Source organism: Daucus carota, chromosome 2 (genome assembly GCF_001625215.2).
Source record: "Daucus carota subsp. sativus chromosome 2, DH1 v3.0, whole genome shotgun sequence".
NCBI classification, from domain to species: domain Eukaryota; kingdom Viridiplantae; phylum Streptophyta; class Magnoliopsida; order Apiales; family Apiaceae; genus Daucus; species Daucus carota.
The window spans coordinates 58,906,653-58,928,661 of record NC_030382.2 but is presented as its reverse complement, the minus strand read 5'-3'; the positions used below and the strand labels follow the sequence as shown (position 1 = coordinate 58,928,661).

Here is a 22,009-nt window from a genome sequence, read left to right as displayed (position 1 = left end):
ATCATTAAATTTTATAAAAATGGCCTATTCTGATTGGTGAAGTTGATGTGAATGCAGGGGGTCCATCTCATTTATTATTCATCCACCAGTTAAAAAGAGCTATTTTTATTAACGGTTTGGCTAGTGTGTGCCCATGGGCACATGCTAAGCGCGAAAATTTTTGTATTTGGGAGATTTTGATTGGTGTGGTTGGTGTATTTGCAGGGGGGTCCACCATTATCATGAGATAGGAGCCAATCAAAATGATCTAAGTACAAAATTTTCCGCGCTTAGCATGTGCCCATGGGCACACCATAGAAAAACCGTTTTATTAAAATTAAGAATTATTGTGTGCCGGGCACACCATAGAAAATCTCATCTAAAAATAGTGTTGAAAATATAGTTACAGAAGAAACTAGAAGCGCCTACACTGATGAAACGCGAGAAGCATCTCGAAAAGAGAGGAAGTCTTGAAACCTCTGTTCCCTCTGGCCCCTTATAAAATGACATTAGTTGTGTCCGAAACACACAACATAAAAAAAAAAAAAAAGCAGCAACACACACATCAAAAACAAAAAGCGATCATTTAAGTTGTTCTGGGTTGGTGGATTAGATTCGTTTCGATAACTCTCTTACTTGGATTGTGGTGGAACTACGACTCCTGCCATTGTTTTCTCTTTGATTTAAGGTATGTTATCTTCACCAACATCTCCTTTATTTCATTTGGTTTCTACATATACATGCTTATCTGATACACTGTGATCCTTCTTTTACATGATATTTAAATATAAAAAAAATACGTGGCTGCGTTATCATTGTTAAGCTGTTTACTAAATCCTACAAAGAAGGGGAATTTTGGTTTTTAATATGTTGCTTACGGCCTGTTTATAATAAGCTTGACAAAGAAAATTAGATGGATATGAGGATCGTTTAGGTTCTCCTGGAATTCAATTGTGGTTGTAGGGCATCGAAAAGTAGCATTAGTTTTGGTGTATTGTGTTGTATCATTTCACAACAGGTGTTTTGACATTAGATTCATGTTCTTAACAGGTGGTAATTTTGTTGGTTTTGGTGTTAATTGTGTTTCATTATTATTGAAACCAATTTGGGAGGATGTATCCTGGCTGTAGATTCTTGGATTTTCACCCCCGGCAGATGGAACAAATGTCTTATGCTCCCCATCACTGCCCTGGTCTTGGATATGTGAAGATGGATACTGCGAGGCCCCCTGTCGCCTTTCCTTGTTATGCTTGTCCATATCCATTGCCGTACTACGGCTGCTATCACAACCACAACCAAGTTCCGGAATATCCTGCTCATCATCCTCATTATGCACCACCCCCGCCAGTTTATTGTCATGGAAACTACCCTCCGCTTCCAGGAAACTACCCCTTTCAATATCTTCCTACTCAGCATTATTCTGTGGTGGATCCACGTTATGAGTATGACAAGAAGGGTCCGGTAGATCATCATTGTTGTGGATGTCCAAACTACCTGTGCCAGCAGAAGGAGAACAAAAATGTCAAGATCGAGGAACAAACTTTCGATAATGACAAGGACAGAGTTGTCTCTTGGGTTCCTCCTGAGGTGAAAGATCAATCATATCCACTTCTATGGATTCCACCAGGCTACAAAAGAAGTGAACAAGGTGAACAAACTATTAAACCAGAATCTAATAGCGAGACCAGTCTTGACAAGGAAGCCAAGGAATGCTTGAAGCCTCGTGGGCAGGAGCCAGGTGTTTGGAGCGGGTGGTTACCCATAGATCTAAACAACCTTAAATCTCTAGGACAGGTGAAAGGCGATGAAGGGACTGAACCTCAACAAAACGAGGAATGTAAAAGTTCATATCCAGTGGGTTTCATGCCTTGCAATCCCAAACAGGACAAAGTGGAGCATAAAGATGGAGATCAAAAGTCTATTTGGGATCCTTCACAGTATGGAATATTTCCTCTAAAGTTTATTGAAAATCAGGATAAGAAGACTATGCCTGAGGGAGATACAGAACACCCTGAAAAGTTTAGATCAGAGGATGGTCCAAGGCCCGGAGATAAAAATGTCGTAAAGAAGATTATTCCGGTTAAACAGATGGATCAATCTGAGGAGAAAGGATTTTTAAAAGATGGTCAAACCGAGGAAAATCGGGCACCAAAAGTTGAGAAGAACCACAGTGAAATGCATTTGAAGCATACAGATAAGAAAGGTGAGAAGAAACATTTGGAAAACAATAGCAATGGGCAGTCTTCCCATTCGAAAACATCAAAGTTGCCCCCTGTTTGTCTACGTGTTGATCCACTGCCAAGTCGAAGAACCAAAAGTGGAAGCTCGAGGTCTCCAAGTTCTCCAGCAAACCAAAAAAATCCAGATATGTTGTCACGCGACAACAAGTCTTCTTCCTCATCAACTGTGCAAGCAAACAATCAGCAAGATGTGCAGTCCTCTGCAGACTCAGATCTAGGCAGACTTCAGAACGAAAAAAAGGTAAAAAATATTGAAGTACTTGACAGTACGGAGAGTAACATTAAGAAAGAAGCCTGCAAAGAGGATTTATCTCAGTCTTTCGCTGATGCTTCAGCCTCTGACTTGCAAGAGAAGGTTTCAAGCGGTTCTGAAGAAGGAAAGGGTGAAAATAGTGATCAGGAAAATTATGTAGGAGTTAAAGGAGTTAAGGATGTGGATAACTTATCTGAAGATCTAAAAAAGGATGAAGAGCTAACAGTTGAGGGTCAATCTGGTGATGTTAAAGGTGAAACAGGAGCTACTGGAGGGCCTTTAGATACGAGGGAATCTGAACTGGGAAGTACCAATGGAGCACCATGCCAGAAGTTCTCAGATGCTGAAGCAGCTGCAATCATTCAATCAGCATATCGGGGATTTGGAGTTAGGAGATGGGAACCTTTGAAGAAATTGAAGGAAATTGCTAGAATCAAAGGAGAACTGATCAAGGTCAGGCAAGATGTTCAAAATCTTGTTTCCTCGGGTAGCGGGAATGTTGACAAACAGAGGATATTGATTGGAGAAGCTATAATGAACCTTTTGCTACAGTTGGACACAATGCAGGTAAGCATTCTTTTAATCCTGAGTTTATGTTCAAAAGAATTCTAAGTAAAATTACTGAAGATGATGGTGATAGTTAAGAAAAACTCACAACCAATATTAGCAAGCACCAGCAACTTATAGAGAAGAAAGAAGGAAACATTACATCAAAACTCTGATTCTGGTAGGATTATGAAATTGTTAAGAATACCTGGAGTACATAATTATTTTCAGAAGCGGAAATGTTTATATTATTCAAAAAAATTTAACTTATTAACTTGTAGCTGATTTTCTATGAGTACTCGGTGCAGCTAAGTGGAGTATGTAGCGTTTGAGTGGCAATCCTTAGATTCAAAGTTTCTTCTTGTTCTTTTAGCTACTTGACCATTATGCAACTTGTTTATTGATTTTTTAGAATGCTAACATAGTCCACTCTTAATTGTACACCAGGGTTTGCATCCAAGTATTAGGAACATAAGGAAAGCTGTAGCAAAAGAACTTGTTAGTCTGCAGGAGAAACTTGATTCCATTACTTTTCAGCATTCTGATGAACTAAAGGAATCTGATAAATCCGAACACGTTGAAGAAATTTCCGAGAGAACCGGTGAGGAGGACTTGGTAAAACCAGGGGAAGACAGACATGAGCAAGAAACACCCTCTCCTAGTTATGTGAAGTCTGGTGCAATAGAACTATGTCAAGACAAACCTCACACAGTGATGGACATGAACATTAGCTCAGTTAATACGGGAAAATCAGAACTGTTGTTGGGCACAGATGAAATGGGCAGGGCTTTGGAAGAGAGAGTGCAAGATTCTTCAGGTTATGTGGACCTGAAAGATCGGCAACTGGAGCCACTCGTTGAAGTAAGAGAACCAAGTGAAGCGCATGATGTTGGTGCGAAAGAGCTTCCTCCTCTGATAGCTGTTGAAGAGAAGATTAACCCTCCTGTTCAGTTACATGATCCATCTTCTCTGGTCGACTCCAATTGGTCAAGTAAAGAAGACGAAGAAGATACTAAGGTATATACAGAAGTGTCATCTCGTGTGTCTCAGCAGAATTCTGAAGCTCAGAATTTTGATGAGGGCTTGCAAATCGATGGCGGTAGATGTATAGTCAAACCAGGTGAACTAAAGGATCATGACTCTTTTCAGGTCGAGTCGAAAGAGCTTCCTCCTTCCATAATTGTAGAAGAGAAACCTAACCATGTTGTTGAGTTACAGAATGCATCTCCTCTGTTTGACTCTGGTTGGTCTAGTAAAGAAGATGAAATTACCCAAGTATATGGAGAGGTGCCTCTTCCAGTGCGATGTCGACTTGAACTTGTTGAGGAGTCTGGTCTGATTTCACTGGACAATGAAGCCAAAGAAACTAGTGCAGAGGGGGAGCCACACAAAAAATTGCTTGCTGAATCTCCAAATTTGTCAGATCTGGAAGGCAATATTGCAACAGCAGTATGTTCAGAAGGCTCTCCTAAGCCAAACAATAATTTAAGCGCCGTAGGAGATTTAGAGAGAGGCAAGGAACTTAGTGGGGATGACATGCTTGGAGCAGATTTTCTGGACTCAATTGCGTTAAAGGAGAAACATGTCAGTAATAGAGAAGCAGTAGAAAATGTATGTGTTGTTGAAGGGGATGAGAAGTCAGTCAATAACACGCTGACAGCAACTGGCATGGTTGACACATGGGAAATATCTGACGTAAAAGAAGTAGCGAATGCTTGTCAGTTTGGAAGGGAAGGGGATGATAAGCCAGTGCATGACAGGCAGACAGCAGATAATGTCAGGGATGAGGCCAAGGAAATGCCTGGTATAAAAGAAGCAGTAAATGTTTGTGAGGTTGAAGGGAATGATAAGCCAGTTGATGACGTGCAGGCAGCAGACATTGTTGGGATTGAGCATTGGGGAACAGGAGAAGATAATGAGTTTGAAAAGGATGTTGGATCAGTTAAAAACATGGAACTTATTGGAACTTGTGGGACTGAAGATGCAGTATCTGGCGAGGTGGTCCATCCAGAAGAGACCGGAATCTGTAACATTAAACAGGAAATGGAAGAGGATGAAAATCAGGATATGTGGGAAGATAAGTTTGATAACAAGGAAATCTGTCAAAAACACAGTGATGGTAACATATTTGAGATCCCGAGAGACGAGCAATTGCTGGTGAAAGAGCTTGACACTGAGAAAGTCAACAAGCAACCTCACAGAGAATGTGCAGCTGGAGAAGAGGATTTGGCAGGGGAAGAGCTTGTTGCCGAGCTACCACAGAAAGAAGTTCCAGCATCATTGCCGATCTTGGGCCAAATCTCCAGTGTTACTGAAACAGAAAGTGACAAAAAGTTGGCCATAGAGAACGAGGAGCTGAAGGAAGCGGTGGAGAAGCTAATTGCAGCAGGGAAAGAACAGCTGACTGCCATATCTAGTCTGTCGGAAAGAGTGAAGGACTTGGAGAAGAAATTATCAAGAAAAAAGAAGCTGAAAATGAGAAGACAGAAATCTCCGGGTCAGTATCTTCTTCAAGTGTAATGCCTTGAATGTACGTGTAAAATAAGGTGCAGTGTGATCTATAATGAAAACCAGTATGTTTTATGTAAATGTTTTGTTGTAAGAGTCTATCAGAAGGTCTGTAACTTGGAGTTGTTGGATTTTGAATAAATTTACTAGCTTTTGCTTGTTCACCTGCAATGTACAATGTGTATAGCACTTTGAGAGTCTCAACTGTACCAGTTTATGTTATGCATACACATGTTTTGAAACCGATGAATCAATTTATTCATACGAGCAAATCAGTAAGAGCGTGTCTGAATCTTATTTATTAACGAGTCAGGTTCAATCTTTTGGGCGTGTAATTTTTAAGCTAATGATATACCCTTATTTAGTAACTAAATTACTATATAATCTCTAAACTAGTAATAACAAACCGTTTTTTGTTTTAATTCTTATAAACCTCTGCCTCGGTATTGCACACTCGTATACCCGCCTTTGTCTGCGTTTACATGGACATCTCAAGAGACTACAGGAAGCAAGTGCCAGGAAATTTCCATCAGTGAGAAATTTCATTTGAGGTTTATGACTCTGGAACCCTGTTGTGGACTAACCCTTATGGCAGAAATCGTGACCGGTTGGAGTGGTGGTGATGAAAGTGTGATATGCAGCGGGGTTTTGTACTTGTTGATTTACTCAACTGGGGGTGGCATTCTAGAGAATCGTCATAGACTGTTAGCATATAGTCTCCCGTTGATTGTTGCATGGTTTGTTGATGAGAAATTTTATCACTATGCCATGTCCTCTCACTTGTGGTCGTTTGATGAAACTAAAGGAAAAGTTGGTAATGGTTGGAGGATAGGGAAACATGATCGACCTGGCAAATTAAGGGCATTAGGATCTGGGTCCTGATTGGGTGCCCCACAAGTTATATCAGGGGATTTGGAGGGTTTGATGATGTTTTTGCTAGCAGTGGTGCAGATGACCTGATATACAGTCAAAGCTACGGCTGTCCTGCTCTTCTTGTCTCTGATTTTAACCAGAAGCAATGGAAATGGTCTCAGAAATGCCAGTAACCAAGAAGTTCCCCCTTGAGCTCTTTACTGGATTTTGCTTTGAGCCAAGACTTGATATTGCTCCCTGATTTGCATTTTGTTGCAATGCTTTACATGGTACTGGCAAACTTGAGTTGTTAGCTGTTTTGTTAACTTTGTCTTTGGCCTCAACTTTTACTTGCTATGAATTCTCTTAAAGGCTTATAGAAAGGAAACCAGCCAACGAGGCTGTTCAATCTTGTAACCAGAAAATTATACTTTTTGCTAATATGATGAGCGTATTAGACTTAATGAGAGTCTATTATGTTGTGACATTGCTACCCAAAGCTTTTTGTTTTCTAGTTTCTAGGCTGCTGCATTGATAAGCTTGTTAGTGTTTTGCTCTTTAAATATAGGATGTGGTGTAATGAACCTACAATTCTATACGCGGTTTCGGATTACATATTCCCACCACGGAGTGCCCTGTTCAGAGGTTGAAGTTGCGATTTATGTGGTTCTGTAATGCTTATACATACCTGACTGGATAATTTGGAGAGTTTGATGCCCATGTGCTAGATGTCTCTCAACCATGAGGAATTATTGGTGATGGGATTTTTCCTAGTCATTTAATTTCTTGATGTTTGTAACATGAAACATATCTAAAACTGGCTACAGCTCCTTGTATGTACAATGTGAGCCTTTTCTTTCTCATCAGCTGTTAGCTTCGTTGACTAAGTGGCCTTTAGTCCAACTAGTCACCACCAGGGTTGGTTTATGGGCTTTGTTGCCTGACACATCTCAAGTTATCACCTTCTCTATAACATTGTTAGATTATCGCAGACTTTCATTGGTCTATGTCTCGCGTGTTTGTTCAGATCACCCATTTTATTCTTGTCATGTTTGTTACGACCCCCTCGATGTCCAGTCAGCTACTGCACCTCAGACACATTTCTGGGGAGTTTCGTTTTGTATTACACATTACATTCGTAGCCGCGTCTGTAAAATGACCTATCGTAAAATGTTTATCGACTAAAAAATGTTACACAATATAACAAAGACATGTTCTGCAGGCTTTTATTTGATATTAGTACCATGCGATGATTTGAGTTGTAGTTATCAGAACTAGTGTAATATATACAGTATATATTTGTCCTGATTGTTGGGTGGGTGCATTCAACCTTGCCCAGATGGAGATGCTGCATTGCAGAGCAGAGCAGGTATGACACTCTTAACTGCTTCATGTAGATTGTCCTGTCAATACCCTTGTTCTAAATCAAGGACCACAAATCTAACTCTATTCTCTTGTCCATTCACTAATAATAATGCTTCTGGTCCACCCACAACATTTTTCCAAGGGGAAATTAAACATCTTTAAGTCCCAAAGAAAATAAGTCATGATTTTTAAATAAGTGTGAGTGGTAGATGACAATTTATTGTTTTAACCTAGTGAATAGTATATGTGTTAAAAGACTATTATTCCGAGACAGAGAGAGTAGTAACGTATTAACAGGAGGAGGCGATGCTGTGAAAAGAAAGTAAAGCAGGGGAGAGTCAAGAGACATATAGTCATGAGTGATGGTGAACAAAGCTTGAAGGGTAACATGGAAAACCAATGGACCACAACATCACTTGACCTCTCCTTCTGACACATTTTTCGTTGGTCCATCTGTATCTGTTGCATGCAATGCAAATCTAGGTCTGGACCTCATGTAATCATCAATACCGGTAAAACGGGTGCTCATTTTTCATTTTTTTTCCTTTCTGAATTTGTCGGCCTATTATTCATAAAATAAAAACAAAAATTCGTAAATAAAAGCTCATGAGCATGCTTGCTGCATGTATCTTTTATCAGACTTCCCCAAATATACTGCACTGAGTACCTATATCACTAGCCACTAGCCACTCCAATCCTACTACCACAGATGTTATTCTTTTCAGGCATTACCTTCATTTGTTGACACCATGCAAATCAAACACATTATTATTGTCTGCAGAAATACTACTACATTTTGAAAATCTTGACGGAGGGGAGACAAGATAAAAAGACAAAGGTCAAAAAGCAGGAGAAATTCATGGGAATAAAGTTGAAACACAATGTTTTTCCAGGGGGGAAAAGGGGAGGTTCAACTCCAACCACAAGTTGGAAAATTGGGCTTGCTCATTCTGATGGTTCTTTAGTCCATGTTCACAATTCCAACACTCTCTCTGCCAGAACACTTGGTGCCAATCTCAACAAGACTCACACACATATTAAGGCCGCCAGAATGAACAAGGCTGACTCTGGGATTGCTCACTGCAATGATGAGGAAGAGGAGTGTTTCCAGCTTTGTAGTCATGTGGCTGACCCTCCTGATGACACAGAAGAGCAGGTACATTTCCAACTTTTATGCATTTTGTTGGACTGTTCATATAATTAGTAATCGAGATGAGATTTCTTTACTTGCTTTATATTTTTTGTAGCCAACCAGTGCTGGTAGTTTAAGAAGACATATAGCTGCTACACTATTTCGACACCATCGATTTGTCGGAATAAATGGCCATGCCCTGCAGCCTGTATCGTTGGCAAGCCCTAGTAGCTCACCGGAGGTATTTCACTCTGTAATGTTCTCACGACTCTTTTGCACAATGTAGATCCTGGTAGGAGAAGCACGCCTTTTACATATCAGAGTTTATTTCTAGTTTATAGATTTTGTTCCTGATAAAACGTCTCCTGAAATTTCTAAAGATCGCACTAATGAAGATTTTTCATTATCAGATGAGATTCGTAGAAATATTAAGTTTGGTACAATTGAAATTAGTATGAAATAGTTCCTCTACTCAGTTTCTGCGTACTTAAATCATCCTTATCCAGGTTATTTCATCTTTTGTTAATAAAAAACACTTCCGAAATAAGAACTCATGAACTTCAAATCAATCCAGAGAATATGTCAGAATGGTTTTGCTTCTTGCAGGCTGCGCCATACTACTCTGCAGTCACTCCGGCAAGTCCTTTGGACTTGACAGATCAAGGAGAGTTCAGTTACAATGTTAAGACATCTGCGGAGTTGCTTAAAGTACTTAACCTCATTTGGAGTTTGGAAGAGCAACATGCTGCTAATTTATCATTGATGAAGACACTGCAAAGGGAACTGGAACACTCTCAAGAACAAATTGAAAAGCTGCTACAGGAAAAGAGAAGAGGACGGGATATAAATAAGATTATGGAACATAACTCTTTGGATACACCACTTAGGAGAGCAAAGGAACAAGTCCCAACCAGAAATGCAGTTCTGTCTGTGAGGGATGAGCTGGAAAGTGAGAGGAAGTTAAGAAAACAATCTGAAAGTCTTTACCTAAAACTAGCTCAAGAACTTTCCCAAGTAAAATCCTCCTTTTCTAATTCTCTGGAAGAATTAAAACGTGAGAGAAAGGCACGTATTCTGTTAGAAAATTTGTGCGATGAATTTGCCAAAGGAATTACAGATTATGAACAAAAGGCCAGGTTTTTAAAACACAGGCCTGATGAGGGTTTGTTTTCAAGGGAACGCCCCGATCAGCTGATTCTTCACATTTCTGAATCATGGCTAGATGAGCGGATGCAAATGAAACTAGCAGCGACTCCATGTGGTACTACTGATAAAAGCACAATTGTGGAGAAGTTGAGCATGGAAATAGAATCCTTTCTTCAGTCCAAACAACCTGTTGTTTCCAGATATGTTGATGGATTAAGCTTAAAAAAGGTGAAGAAAAATAGCTCACATAGATATTCTTTGGAGTCCTTTCATTTGAATGATGTTGCAAGTGCTCCTCGGGATGGGGATTGTGAAGAGGATTCTACAGGTAGTGTTTTGAACTCTTTAGCTTTCAATAAGCATTCGAGTGGCACAAGAATGAATGGTGCCTCCAAACTAATTATTGACCGTGGTAAAGATTTAATAAATTCAGATCCTAGTAGAAATAAAATCCAGACCAGGGATGTCTTCAAGTGCAATGAATATCACTCTAGCTCACAAAACCAGTCCCACAAACATAGTTTTACAACTGTGTCATGTGATGTGAACAATGTTCGAGTGGACAAGTACAAGAAATCACAAAGTACTGAAGCTTCAAAAGAAAGAAAGCAAATAAGAGCAGAATCCCATGATTTCCACCCAGACGATGTGCTCCATTCTATAACTAGAAATCATTCTGTGTCCAGGAATGATGGAAAGCTTCACAGTGAGAAGCCCTGTACGGAAGATTCTTTAGATCATTCTGCATCCTCAAATCATCCCATGACAATCACAACATCAAAGCCAGAAATTTCTGAATCTTCAAGCCAAGGGCTTCAAATTATGAAGAAACACTCCTTAAAGGCCAGGCTACTTGAAGCAAAGTTGGAGAGTCGGCATTCTCTAATGAAAAATTCTAAAGCCCCTATATATTGAACAATGTGAACTGTTTGCCTGCATATTATGAGACTGAAATAGTGTATTTGGTTTGTAAGTTGGACTGCAATTCCTAATTAATAATTCTGCTAAGTTTGTTGTTTGGTTAAGCTAACAAGTAACTGAAAAGTTCCTTTATGATCGGTATAGCTTACATAATCAGTTCCTAAAACTAAGGTTTATAATTGACAGTTTGAACCTAATCGGCTAATCTTATTGTTCTATGTCTCTAAGTCGTTAATACCATTAAGTCCAAAGGTTCTCTAATATAAGTCTCAGAATTTTCATATATATTGTAACTTTTTGTTGGTATCATATGTGTGTTAGCATAGAGAGGCATATGAATAACAAATCTTTGAGTCTAAACATTCTTTTTATCAAATAAATCTTCATAGGTTTACGCACATACAAGACTAGCTAAAGATAGATCATTTCCCGGTATGAAAATTTTGACAGTGTAATGGTGCGTGCATATCTTCCCCCGACGATCTGTACAGTGTGTACAGAATCTTACAACAGCCACATGTTTTTGCTACAAGAGTTCTAATTCAAGTACATGATATGTACAACATTACATGAGAACACCATAAAAAATACTATACAAACAGTATATGCTCCACTGCAGAAAACTAGAGCATCTTGCCAAGACTATGGTAACTAGCGCCGAAACCTTAGAGAGTGTCCCAACCAGAAGTACAACGTTACACCATTAAGTTCAACAATCCAGTTTTCATCCTAAAATGTGGAGAGAGCTATTAACTACTCTGTGAAATTCCTGCCTCAGCTTTACCTGAATCTTTAAATATGGAAGATAGATAATGTTGGCTCCCTGACTCTTTTTCAAATAGCTTGATGTTTTTGATTGATGACAATGATGCAATCTCATAATAAGTTGGTTTTGGAGTGGATGGGCAACCAATGGATTGTAACAAGTCATTCACATCAAAAACACGGAATCTTGGGGGTGCATTCAAAGCAATATTATGAACTCGGTGCTCATAAATCTTTCCATCCTTGTCAAGCTTGTACTCAGAAGTGCCATCAAATCGACCACGGCTATCCCATGGAACTCGTGGGATACCATGTACAGTCCAACGAATCATTATTGTGCTCTCCACAGGTTGCCACACACTTACGATGTCAACCCACAATGCCTTGAAAAATACCTTCCCATGAAAACGTAATGCCCAAAAAATGGATTTATAATTATCGATGCCGATGAAGGTGTTTAGCGGGTCCTTGAAGACAATATCATCCCTATAACAAAGAGGGGAGATTACTTATTATAATTAGCAGACTGAAGAAGAGAAAAGTTATGAAGCTTATGTAGCCTGATTCAAGAGAGATAACATTAATGTCTAAATCTGATGGGAAAAAATTTACGTCTGAAGGCTACATAAAATTCTACGGTAGCTGTCTAGCTGATATTATAATAATCCATTCTCATTTCTCAAATCTGTCAACAGCATTTTTTTTCATTTAAAGTAAAAGCTTCTAGAGATCATCCTACATTCTAAAACTCCATGCAAAACCCGGATGATTCACTAAAGCAAGAATGTCCCCAGAAGATAGATGACCCAAGTGCTAACCAAACCCAAGATACAACATTCAATATTACATGAAAATGCAACCAACTAACCAAGGATAAAGGTAGAAAACTATACACACAGGGAAAACTGAAAAGTCTACAGGGAGAGGGAAAATACGAGGGTTTATATCAGGTATATAACATAACAAAAAGAACTATATTTACAGGGAAAAGTCTAAAATTCATATCCTGCTTCATGCTAATGATTCAAAACGAGTATGTTATTTCATAAACAAATCAAAAATTAACTGGGTATATAAAAATTGTCCATGTTTATGGGGACAATTGTGGTTAAAATTTAAGAGTATAATGATGCCTACAGACATTTCATGAAGTAGGATGCCGGAATAGGAATCCTAGAAACCAAGCTCCGTGACTTCAAAACAGGGAGGAAGAAGGGTATGAGAAGTGAGAACTTGTAGCACATCAACTAAACTGAGTCTAGTTCGAAGATCTCCTATTTGTACCTATGATGTAATCATTCAGCTTTTTTCTCAGAGTTGGGTTGATAACGCTGACAACTATACTACCCTGACTTTGCCTCCACATAGCAAAGTTATTGAGTTGGGCTCATTATGCATGACAGTTCTTTGCTTTTGTGTGTATATTCGTTTACTTGTTCAACTGGCAAAGCTTAGAAATTATGTCACCTCGTGATCCTTAAAGTTCTCGCTCAACAGATATACCAAAGTAAGATATCATACGCCGACTGATATGCATACACAAGAACCACAGAGCAATTAACCAAACAAAAGTTTTATACCCAAGAAACTGGATTTCTGTTTCCTAATTATGTCGTACCCTAGTACAATTAATTTTTAGCAATTTATTTTGTTAATCTCTGCGCACAACATCATTCTTGATAAACTAAGGCTTTGTAATGTTCTAATTGTTTCCTACCCTAGATTATTCTGTCCAATAAAACGGAGCATGAGATAACAAAGCCGACGATATCAATGTTCAAGTATAATCCACATAGAAATGAGAAAAAGATACCTGTAAATTTGATAAGTGAGGTCCCTGTAAAAGAGGTGAGGAAACTCTTCCCTCAAAGTCCGAATAGCATCGCCCATATTCACATAATATTTCTGCTTCTCTTTTTCTTCTTCACTAGTCTCTTTCACTAAGCTCGAAAACTGTCCGTACAATCTCAAATTATCTCCCAATTCCGAAACCGTAATCGCCTCCACATCCTTGAGCTTCGAACAAATCAAACTTTTCGCTCTCCTCGTCTTCCAAGTACCGGCTTCTCGAATGATCGCCGAATTGGACGGACTTTCACGCCGGCGATCAACTGGGGAAATTGTCGGCGATTGAATAATCGACGCCATTTTCAACTTGGTTTAAATTATGGATGAGTGAAATGCATTTTGTTTTTCTTGTAGGGAAAGGAAACGAGAATATCCCTTTTAGGGGCTGTTTGGTTTTGTGAAAGATATACAGTATCAGTTTCGATTCTGGATAATTTGGATTATCATTTATCCGAGTCGTGGAAATATTGGATTGGCTCATGAAATATGATGGGCCCGGGCCTTGTTCAGATTGGACTTTTTGGGCTTAGATTTGACATTGGATAAACCCATGCAAGTTTATTTCGTTTTTTATTTATTCATCCTCATCCTATTTAGCTGTCCAGACGAAAACTGATGTGATATTTATCGAATGCTACTTTTAAATTCTATGAAGAATTTACACTTAATTTAATAACATTATCATGTACTACAATTTATATTTAGACCTAGAATATGCTTCTTCTTTCCAAATCAGATCAAAGCTCTCAGATGAATACAAAAATATTGATTAAAAAAAATAATAATAGAATTTTCTGGTGTAAAACCCCCACCATAGTCTCGTTGGCAAAGCTGATATATTGCTCGGTTAGCCACATAAACTGAAAAAGCAACCTCAAAACAGCTGCTGAATTAATAACAAGTTACATCTACTTAATACAGAAAATCAGAAAATCCAAGTTTCTCGTCGAAACAGATGGGATTGGAGTGAGCTTAATCAGATGGATCGCATCAGCCATGAGTGTTGACTGCTTCCCAGAGCAGACCCCGGGCCTGGTAGGCTGCAGTCCGAAGAGTCTTGAGTGTGGCTACATTGGCCTCGTAGAAGGATAAGCTCCTGTAAGTCAGATTGTGTTTCTTGCAAAGGTCTTGCACGATAGGAGAAATGCTCCTCAAATGAGTTCGAGGCAACCTGGGGAACAAATGGTGTTCCAGCTGAAACTGTAGGCCACCATAGAACCAATCCATCCATGGATAGCATGAAATGTCAATTGTTCCTCCGGATTGTTTCTCAAACCAGTTATTCCCTGTAGGAGGTCCCACGTATACATCTGCTGCGAAATGGTTTAAGGTAAATTGAACGTGTTGAATAGCGCAGACACAGAAGCTTATTAACACAAACAGCACCCTCTCAGTCCAATTGGGTAAGCAAGAAACAAGCAGAGGAAACCATGTCCAGAAAATAATGGTCCCGAGTATGTTGAAAGCTCTGTCTGGTATCTTTCTCTTGGAGCACAATAGTAACAACGTCTGCAAATAAAGGTTGACTCTTGCAACACACATGACCGGGTAGTACGACAAGTGTTGGTAGCTCACAAAGAACTTAGCCACTGGATCAAATGTCAATTTCCTGTTGTAAAATTTGGATGTCAGCGACTGAAAGAAACTGTCTGACACCGCGAGCATGGGCAAGTGTTGTAGGTCGGGATCATAGTCGAGGCTATTGCAAGCGATGTGATGAGCATTATGAGTCCATTTCCACCAAGCAATGCTGATTCCAGTAATACAATTGCCGATAAGAATCCCAGCAACTTTATTCCATCCACAACTTGACATTGCTTGATAATGTCCAGCATCATGACCCATATACGCCACTTGAATCCATGTAAATCCCAACAATACACCAGAAAACATATGAACGGAAAAACTGTCGGAACTCAGTACACCATATATACATGATGAAAGCAACAGAGCAACAAAACAAATCGAGTAGATTACAATATGCCCTTTCTTTTCAAACATGCCAGCTTTCGCAAACTCAGCAGCAAGTTTTCTATAATCCTTTGACACATCTGAAACTTTGTAATCTATGAGATGATACCCGGTAAAGAATTTGTCGAGATGTTGCCAAGCAGAACCAGGATGGAAAGCAATGAATGCATCTGTGACGTCCTGGCCAGCCATATTTAAGAGTGGGATGTCCCCGCCTGGGTGTTCTTTAGCCCATTCAGTGACATTGTAAACCTTCCCCTGGATAGAAATCCAAAGATCTCCCCTCTTGTTATGTTTCCCAAGCTCTTCGCTGGTGATATACTTCTTAGCAGAAACCATTGAGCCCACCAAAGCTGGAAAGAAAACAAATTGAAGACGCGTTAATATTCATAACACTCTGAATTACTGAACTGATAGATGCCAATTACATATACAAAGATATCACTAAAGTAAGAAAGTACAATAGAGTATTATGTTATGACTTATGAACTGATGCGATCTTCTCTCTACTACTATGCAAATGTTTCTTCTTTGTATATGAAATTATAGATCCATCTTTGCTCTGGTTAATACCTCTAAAATCAGGGACATTAAATATATTACTGACAAATGTTCCCCACCTATGCTTCTCTAAATTCTTTTGTGTGATGCAAATTCTGTTTCTCTCTTATTGTCGCGTAGCTACAACTAAATAAATGATTTTATCTATGGGCGGTGATAACATATAGCACTCTTAGGATGATGCAGCAGAGACAGAATCCACATGCTACTGAGTATTCTATGTTACACCCAAGACACTGCTGTTAAGGCAAGGTTGTCATGACTCATGACTTCTTCGGCATGTGGGTCCCCCTTACTTGCTGGCACAAGAGTCAGCTAATACGAGGAGGAAAGTATTAGCAGCTGATCTATTACTGTTATTTGTTAACTAATTTCATCCAAGTTGAATGAGTATTGGGCCGTTTGTAAATGCTATTAGTGTGGGGAAAGGGAGAGGGGGGACCTCATAATTTACAATTACAATATTATAATTCACCTTTTTGATTATGCTACCATGCCTCCTCCTTGATCCTAAAGACTTGATATAAATACAGCCAATTTCGTCTAAGAAAAGATTAAAAACCAGCGATGTGTTTCTTCTGGGAATTGCAATATTTGTCTTGCAACTATTCACATCAATTACCAACCAAGAATAGGAAAAGAAAAAGACACAAGCATTCTTTTAACACTGGCACAGTAAATAAGTGAAAAGGACCTGATCTCAATTTGAATGGGATTAGTCTTCAACTTAAAACATAGTCCTCTCACCTCTGTATTTGTCCTACAAATTACTCATAATTTCTGATAAAACAATGGATTAACATAACCAGATAGGATTACACAACCGCAAATTAACGGAAAAAAATTAGCTCAGACACCTAATCATGCCGATAATCAAATATGGGAGTGATCTCTCAGCATGGTAACCTAGATTTATCTTTCTGCACACTAATTTTAATTTTTTTTACTGGAAACACAACAAAATTCACAAAATTATTAAAAAAGAGAAACAAGTGAAAGAGCGACGCTAGAGAAGCAAAACTATCGTAAACAACCAAAAAGAAAAAAGGAAACTATTCAGCGGAGATATGGATGAAAACCAACTGCCAACTTTTCAGATCTCAAATCAAACCTGTTAAACAGATAAAGCGGTTAAAAATAGAAGCTCTGATCAGAGTACACACATACTGTATGTACACAAATATGGAATTCAAAAAATCATCCAGCAGAATAAATCATCATAATTCAGTAATTACCAAAATAAAATAAACCCATTACAAAAAAGCCAATGTTTCTTAATCAAAATATAAAGATTTCACAGAAAAGACAAGACGAAATACAAAATCTAACCTCCGGTGAGCGGCAGAGTAGTCGAAATCGTCATGAAGAAATCAAAATTCTTGAGCGCATTTACATGAATTCTAACAAAATACCGCAGATCTGAGGGTTGAAGAACGTAACAAACACAATCAACAGTTTGGTTTCGTATATAGGAAGGAGACGGTTGGTATATATAATGGATGATAATGTATGTATATATGTAAATGAGTGGGAGAATTGCCAGCTCTCTAGTTTGTTTAAATATAGTTTTTACCCTTTCTAAAAATATCTTGCACATGTAAATGTATGTATGTAGGGCAGAGAGATGATGAGTGTGTATGTATCTGTTAATTATGAAACAAGATAAAGAAGAAGAAGAAAGCATGTTATGTTATGCTCATTTATTTATTGTTGTTATTGTGAATGCGCGTTTACAGGGGGGCCTATACCCGCAGGCCGCAGCACATTCATTCGTCTTGGGGTGGGGAGACTCTTCCTGCAAAAAACTAGTTCCGTTCGTGTATAATACTATAATCACAAATTCCACGTATTAAATTTCAGATCCATCTGGGGATAGTATATTTTTATTCTCCTTTCTTGAATTTTCTGTATATTTTATGAAAATATATAAGTAATTATGTATATGGAGAGGATAGAATTTAAAGCATTTTCACAAATATATACTAAATATATATTGTTGTTATATTTATATATAATATTATAAATATATATATAGAGTTTTACTCCAATAGAAACCTGCTTAGTCTAGAAACTAAAAACCAAGCTGAAATATCACTAAATCCTAAAGCAGATACCACTAAATTCTTAAACAACCACATCTCCACCTCTATCTTCACCAACCCCACCTCCATCTTCACCAACCCCACCTCCACATCCGCCATTGCCACCACCTCCGTCGTCACCTCTTCCATAACCACCACCACCTCTATGCCACCCGCCTCCTCCATCTCCACCTCTATTATTTCTCTAACAACACAATCTCCACCTCCATCTTCACCAACCCCATCTTGGTCGCTGCTTCAACCTCCTTCAGCCCCGTTCATACTTCTTTCTCCACCTCGGCTCAACTTCAAAACGCGGCGGAGCCGCCACTATTCCGGCAACGCTCCAACCCCCTACTTCAAGTCACCCACACCTTCGCTACAATCATCCTTCCTCCATCTCTACCTTCACCTCCACCATCTCCACCACCGTCACCACCATCTGAATCGAAAATGTGAACAGATCTGGAGATTTGAGCAGTTTTTCGAACATATATGGAGATTCTGGGCTGTTTCTGCAAGTTTTCACTAATTCTTGCAACACATATCACTAAATCCTAAAGAGAATATCACTAAATTGTACTGCGAATATCACTAACTTGTATTGGTTTCTAGTTTTTATTTTAAAAGTGGTTTCTATTTGATCATGAGCCTATATATATATATAGGGTTCTACTCTGGTACAAACCATCTTAGCGTACAAATTGCAAACTAAAATTAAAAAGTCTCTAAATCAAATCGAAATATAGCACATATGGTATGGAAATTGATCGTTGCGAGATGAACAAAAATACAGTGAAGTCGGTTTTCAAAAAAAGTTCACCGATTAACGGGAAAATTCAAATTAAAAACGGAGGGGAATCTGCGGATCATGTGTGACAGGGTGTATATTAACTGGTGTGTGGTTGCCCTGCGGGGCCATTGGATTAGATTCATCTAAGGGCTTATATTGAGTTTGTAGTTTGTACACTAACTTAGTTTGTATTTGAGCACTTCCCTATATAATATATATATTTATATAAACAGATATGAATGTATTAGCTATTAACAATAAAAAATATTATTTAATTGAAAAGCAAACCTACGCACTCGATTACGATCGTGTTTTTCATGTTGTTTTAAAATGAAAACACAAGTATCTAAATCGTTTTGTTTTGTAAATTATCGGATCTCATTTAAATTGAATATAATTTTGAGGAATCCTTACCAAAAAAAGAATATAATTTTGAGGAACAAAAAAAATTACTATTATTTTTGTTATTTCAGATGTTGTTATTATTATCATTATTATTTGTCTTTTGAAAAATTAAAAATTCGGATTTAAACTCCGGCTGGTATCGAGAGATTACAATACTCGAAATTCTATTTTTTTTTTATCACAGTTCATTGTGGCCGTTTGGCAAAGGCTTTTAAACCGGCTTCTGGGTTTATAAGTTAGAAGCACTTATTTTGTACCGTTTGTGTAAAAAGGAGAGAAGTACTTATAAAAAGCTAGGAATGCTAGCTTTTGTTTCAGGGCTTCTACTTATTTCCCAAACACTTTAATCACTTATAAGTCTTAACTTGTTTCTAACTTCTACTCCACTTTTTTATTTTAAGCAAGAAGCACTTATTTTAATCTCATCCAAACGGCCCCATTATCTTTTAAAATCATGATTCGGTCATCCCTGAGGTTGCCTTTCCCCTTTTGTTTCTGTCTAATTTTCTTTAAATCAAACAAGATGAGGAAAATTAACAGCTCATTGGTGTCCAGAATAATGGTAAAAATAGAAACTACCACTCCATTTTGTACACCGATACATGTCCACTTAACAGAAACAGAAAATATCTTTACGTGATGTGTGATGAGTTTTAATTGAAATGGCATCTGTATTTATATAACCATACAGTTAAAACATTACACGTTAATTATTATGTCATGTACAAAAATTTTGTATATAATTATGTGCACCTAGCACTACTAAAAAAATTTGTTTCCAAACATATTTGATCACTTCGACTTTCAATATAAATTTATATTTCCAAAATCAACTTTCATTCAAATATTTTAATTTATATTTTCAAGATCAACCATATGCCACATATTATGTTTAATTAACAACTTAATATACTTCTCTTTTCTCAAAATTCACTTTTTCTTAACTTATATGATTTTTAGAAAGTAAACATATAATTTGAAATGGAGCGAGTAACATTTTACAAGAGTACAATATTTTTCGTGTCCCTCTCACTTCTTTATAATTTTTTTTCTTCGACACGTTTTTCAAAACGCACCAAAAAAATAATAATTTGTAATGTATTTAAAAAAAAATTATTTAAAAATTTAAATAATAAACTTTTATTAAAAAGAAAAAACTGTTTAAAATAATTTATCAAATTATATATTTTTTACAGTATTAAAATAAATGTCAAAGCCTCCGTATCTGTAAACAAATGAGTCAATGGAGAGGGAGCAGTAGATACGTGTTTCATTTTATTGTAGTGCTGTTACTGCTGTAGTAGCAATAAAACTTTACTCCCTCTGTCCCAGTCAATTGTATACGTTTCTTTTTCACTGCTCGACACGCTTTTTAAGGCTATTATAAAACATAGTTCCACAACTTATTTTTAAGATTTTCTTTTTTTGTATAAAAATATAAATGTTATACTTTTATACAAAAAAAGAAAATCTTAAAAATAATTTACAGAACTATACTATATTGAAGCATTAAAGTCCGTGCCGCGTCCCCGTCCCCCAATGTATACTATTGACTGGGACGGAGGGAGTATATTGTTTGCTCCCTTTTTTACTTTAGTTTATTCCTCCAACTAATGGACCGTTATTCCGCCAACGGTTAGCAGAATGTTGCGATGTACTACTATACGGCGTTTGTGTCTGTTCTGAATGTTTGTGTATGATTTGACTCTGTGTGTTTTTGTAAATTTCAAAAAAGAAGTAGGGTTTTTTAACATTCAAATACAAGTTAATTTTTCTAATATAAGTACCACTTTTATTATATATATGTTTAAAATATCGATTTTTTATTTTCAGTTCTAATTCAGATATAATTGTTAAATCATTTTATTTTCGCTTATATGAAAATATGAATCAACATATGAATATTAGTAAGATGATTCATAAAATAAATTATATAATATATATTTTAAAAATATATACGTTACACGAGAGTTATAAGGGGTAGAAAGATATGACTAACTGTATAAAGAAAGAAAATTAGCTTAGGACATCCTAACAAACTCTGAAAGGTATGAGTGTTCCAAAAAAGGTTATGAGTAATTTTTTAAATTATGATTGAGTTCATTTGAAACATGATTTTGTCAGTATAAGAATTTGTGGGTGTTTGGCAACACTGATTATAAGTGCTTCCGGGCTTTTTTAGCACTTTAAGCTGCTTCTGCTTTTTAGGTAGTGTTTGGCAAAAAAAAGCAGGAGTGCTTATTTTGGATCTTTTAAGCCAGAAGCTGGAAGTTAGAAATGCTAGTTTTTTTGAGACTTTTTTTTAGTAATTTGCATTTTTTATGAAAATTTTAAATTTTAAATATGTAATAGACTTTATTTATTATAGAAGTTCCTTTTATTATAATAATTTGAAATTTTTTTAATTTATAAATTTAAATTAACAAACACACAATTGACTTATAAATAAAAATTACCCAAACACTTTTAATAACTTATAAGTCAAGTTCACTTATCACTTATAATTTATTTTTTATTTTAAGGAATACACTTTTTTTAAGTTGGGCCAAACCGCCCTTTAAGAGGTTTAGAAAGTGGAGCTTATTGTACAGGTAAGAAAGAAAAAATCTCGCAGGCATGTTTATAGATTTTGAAATCAAAGTC

The 22,009-nt window shown here is 37.3% G+C and overlaps 4 protein-coding genes across 4 annotated transcripts; 2 read left to right on the top strand and 2 right to left on the bottom strand.

Annotated features, from left to right (window-relative positions):
- The first annotated feature begins 509 nt into the window (after positions 1-509).
- LOC108209180 (BAG family molecular chaperone regulator 6) lies at positions 510-5,690 on the top strand. Its single transcript, XM_064088514.1, has 3 exons — positions 510-667; positions 1,030-3,039; positions 3,466-5,690. The coding sequence occupies exons 2-3, from the start codon at positions 1,093-1,095 to the stop codon at positions 5,536-5,538; spliced, it is 4,020 nt and encodes a 1,339-aa protein (XP_063944584.1). The 5' UTR covers positions 510-667; positions 1,030-1,092; the 3' UTR covers positions 5,539-5,690.
- A 2,791-nt stretch (positions 5,691-8,481) lies between these two features.
- LOC108206947 (uncharacterized protein At5g41620-like) lies at positions 8,482-11,046 on the top strand. Its single transcript, XM_017377399.2, has 3 exons — positions 8,482-8,899; positions 8,991-9,116; positions 9,482-11,046. Exons 1-3 carry the CDS (start codon positions 8,603-8,605, stop codon positions 10,934-10,936), a joined length of 1,878 nt encoding a protein of 625 aa, XP_017232888.1. The 5' UTR covers positions 8,482-8,602; the 3' UTR covers positions 10,937-11,046.
- A 304-nt stretch (positions 11,047-11,350) lies between these two features.
- LOC108210271 (uncharacterized) lies at positions 11,351-13,982 on the bottom strand. The gene is made up of 2 exons (XM_017381586.2): positions 13,521-13,982; positions 11,351-12,193 (listed from the first exon to the last, which is right to left on the bottom strand). Exons 1-2 carry the CDS (start codon positions 13,853-13,855, stop codon positions 11,692-11,694), a joined length of 837 nt encoding a protein of 278 aa, XP_017237075.1. The 5' UTR covers positions 13,856-13,982; the 3' UTR covers positions 11,351-11,691.
- Positions 13,983-14,306: 324 nt separating this feature from the next.
- Positions 14,307-17,802, bottom strand: LOC108208881 (delta(8)-fatty-acid desaturase). Its single transcript, XM_017379464.2, has 2 exons — positions 17,417-17,802; positions 14,307-15,879 (listed from the first exon to the last, which is right to left on the bottom strand). The coding sequence occupies exons 1-2, from the start codon at positions 17,769-17,771 to the stop codon at positions 14,546-14,548; spliced, it is 1,689 nt and encodes a 562-aa protein (XP_017234953.1). The 5' UTR covers positions 17,772-17,802; the 3' UTR covers positions 14,307-14,545.
- Between the last annotated feature and the right edge of the window lie 4,207 nt (positions 17,803-22,009).

Coding starts and splice junctions, on each gene's coding strand:
- LOC108209180 (XM_064088514.1), top strand. CDS start 1,093: ATGTATCCTGGCTGTAGATTCTTGGATTTTCACCCCCGGCAGATGGAA. Junction 3,040..3,465: donor TACAGTTGGACACAATGCAG/GTAAGCATTCTT, acceptor ATTGTACACCAG/GGTTTGCATCCAAGTATTAG.
- LOC108206947 (XM_017377399.2), top strand. CDS start 8,603: ATGGGAATAAAGTTGAAACACAATGTTTTTCCAGGGGGGAAAAGGGGA. Junction 8,900..8,990: donor CTGATGACACAGAAGAGCAG/GTACATTTCCAA, acceptor TATTTTTTGTAG/CCAACCAGTGCTGGTAGTTT. Junction 9,117..9,481: donor GCCCTAGTAGCTCACCGGAG/GTATTTCACTCT, acceptor TGCTTCTTGCAG/GCTGCGCCATACTACTCTGC.
- LOC108210271 (XM_017381586.2), bottom strand. CDS start 13,855: ATGGCGTCGATTATTCAATCGCCGACAATTTCCCCAGTTGATCGCCGG. Junction 12,194..13,520: donor CTCACTTATCAAATTTACAG/GTATCTTTTTCT, acceptor TCTTTGTTATAG/GGATGATATTGTCTTCAAGG.
- LOC108208881 (XM_017379464.2), bottom strand. CDS start 17,771: ATGCTTTCTTCTTCTTCTTTATCTTGTTTCATAATTAACAGATACATA. Junction 15,880..17,416: donor TACTCTGCCGCTCACCGGAG/GTTAGATTTTGT, acceptor TTTTCTTTCCAG/CTTTGGTGGGCTCAATGGTT.